Source organism: Etheostoma spectabile, chromosome 5 (genome assembly GCF_008692095.1).
Source record: "Etheostoma spectabile isolate EspeVRDwgs_2016 chromosome 5, UIUC_Espe_1.0, whole genome shotgun sequence".
Lineage (NCBI taxonomy): Eukaryota > Metazoa > Chordata > Actinopteri > Perciformes > Percidae > Etheostoma > Etheostoma spectabile.
The window spans coordinates 21,142,655-21,145,259 of NC_045737.1; the positions used below are offsets into that span (position 1 = coordinate 21,142,655).

General features: G+C 40.9%; 1 protein-coding gene across 1 annotated transcript in view; it reads right to left on the reverse strand.

The window, feature by feature from the left end:
* Window positions 1–159: 159 nt before the first annotated feature.
* Window positions 160–2,605, reverse strand: part of zgc:152830 (putative aminopeptidase W07G4.4) — a 6,464-nt gene continuing 4,018 nt past the window's right edge. Inside the window, exons 11-16 of the mRNA XM_032515976.1 lie at window positions 2,330–2,405; window positions 2,093–2,211; window positions 1,915–1,998; window positions 1,752–1,809; window positions 452–633; window positions 160–337 (exon numbers count right to left, since the gene is read on the reverse strand). Of these exons, the coding sequence (XP_032371867.1) occupies window positions 200–337; window positions 452–633; window positions 1,752–1,809; window positions 1,915–1,998; window positions 2,093–2,211; window positions 2,330–2,405 (657 nt within the window). The 3' untranslated portion in view covers window positions 160–199. The remainder of the gene's footprint in view (window positions 338–451; window positions 634–1,751; window positions 1,810–1,914; window positions 1,999–2,092; window positions 2,212–2,329; window positions 2,406–2,605) is intronic.

Sequence of the window (2,605 nt, forward strand, 5' to 3'; positions counted from 1 at the left end):
ATGTATGTATGTATGTATGTATGTTACACCTTAGAAAAGAAACCAAAGCAATCTGAGGTATTAAGGAATGTCAGACATGAAAAATGACATGTTTTGCATTACGTGTTGTGGCAGGGATTTCATTTATACTTGGACGGTTCCTAATTTGAGTTGGTATTGAGTGCATATAGTGTGGTCTTTTTATACCGGGGCTTTCCATTTAGAGACTATCATACAGGATGTAGTTGGTTGCCATGGCGAGGATGGGGGCTCCTGTCGGGACACCGGGGAAAGGACCACTGGACCCAGCAATGTCAATGTGGGAGTACGGCAGAGGTGTGTTAGAATCCACACCATGCTGTGTTGGAATTTCAGGGATGAAAGTAATAATACAAATGAATCGCTGCACTTCTTCCATATTATATTTTTCATACTTACAGATAAGTAACTTAATCTGATAATGTGTGAGCACCTTGTCAAGCCCGGAGGCCATGATGAGGAAAGCTGCAGGGGTCTGATGTCCTCGAGGTGTAGCGGAGGACGGCAGGTTGTTGCACTGGAGAATATCCTCGTACTCAGACTTTCCCTTGTGGAAGTCATAGTCCTCTCGTCTGATACTGGAAACCTCGAACACATCGCCCAACACCTCTCCAGCTGCATAAGAGAGGACAAAGACCATGTGTTAGTTAGTGATGGAGGAAATAAAGTTGTCTGAACCAACAAACCAAAATGAAGCCGTTGTGCTGGAAATATTTATTGTTTTGAGGTATCTGATACAGTCAAAATTACGATATCTGCAGCTCAGATTATTGCATGTCTAAGGATGGATGAAATCCAAGACCACGATGAAACAGATGAATGAGTAGTCTCACTGCTGTCGTTTATATTTTGTTAAATATGGTTATATTCTAAAAAAGAAATGACCACAAAGTGTACAATTTTGGTTTTAAACATATGACAAACATGTCCTGTATTCAATGACAGTGCAAACTCTCTAAGAGTGTGATGTAACGAGGTAATGATTTAGTGTGCATCAAAACATGCTGTGTTGAGTATGCCTGCTTCAAGTGTAACTTCCTTCATGCTCAAATTTGCCTGTAGAGCTTAGGAAAACACACAACACACACACACACACACACACAACACACAACAACACACACACAACACACACACACACACACACCACACACACACACACACACACACCACACACACACACACACACACACACACACACACACACACACACACACACACACACACACACACACACACACACACACACCCACACACACACAACACACACAACACACAACACACCACACACAAACACCACACACACAACACAAACACACACACACCACACATATATAATTAGATAATTAATTAATCCAAATACTAAATCTAAATACATATGCTGACAACCAAATCAATTCATGGATGAAATTATTAATTAGCTCTAGTTTAAACTAATGCTGAACTCTGATTTGTTAAAAGGCAAACAGGAGTTTGCATGTAATTAACATAGTGCTTTGTAGCCTTTATCCATTTAGTTAGAGAAAATGATCTTTACCAGCATTTTTCCCCCCCAAAGCTTTTAACTTAGTCTTACAATCTTTCTCAGCAGTTTGCTCAGTTGCCCGCCCCCACCTCAAAATTCGATACTTGCGGTCACATGATTACACTTTATTTGCTGATGAAGGCCGAGAGATGAAGCTGAAAACCCTGTTCCCAAGATAAAAAAAAAAAAAGAACTTTGCACAGTTTCTTACCTTTCTGCCACTGAGCAGCATTTTTGTTGCGATGGGCCGGTCCATTATCCATGATGATCTACACAGAAAAAAACAATGATTTCTACTGCAGCCAATTATTTGAACTTTTATTGTTTAAATATCCACATCACTAAGTAAGTTGCTGCATTTCAGCAGTACTCACAGAGTAGTCGGGTCCCATGGCTCTGATGGCATGACCAGTCAGAGTAGCAATAGTAAACAGTTGAGGAGAAATCTCACGTACAGCCTGCAGACACAGATGATCAGATTGAGAAGGGATAGAAGTGCAAAACAGAGGTTAGGATGTACAGATTAGTTCATTAATAACGGGAGGTTGTTACCTTCTCCTTCATCTCACAGAGCAGGTCGACCATCACCATGCGTCCCTCAGCATCTGTGTTTCCCACTCTCACTCTGCGACCCGCACGGGAAACCACCAGTTCATCGGCCACATAGCAGTCTGAACACGCACACACACGAACACACACACACGAACACACAAGTGCTCTACCAAAAGATCCAGGGACTGAAATGTAAACAGTAACGTGTATGATGGAAGAAATGTGGATTACACCGACCTGCACCGACACTGTTCCTCACCATGGCCATGGAGCCGACAACCTTCAGATGTTTTGGCTTCAGCTTGGCTAAAGTCTAGAGAGCAGGAAGGGAGCAGTGCTGCAAACTTAAAACTTACACTATCCAAAATTAAAGTTTCTAACTTATGAATCAGAGCATTGAGTTCTATATTCTATGTCCTCAACAGACTAATATTTATTTACTTTTTATTTTAGAAAATTCTTACATACAATATTCATTGCTTTCTTTATCTATCTATCTATCTATCTATCTAT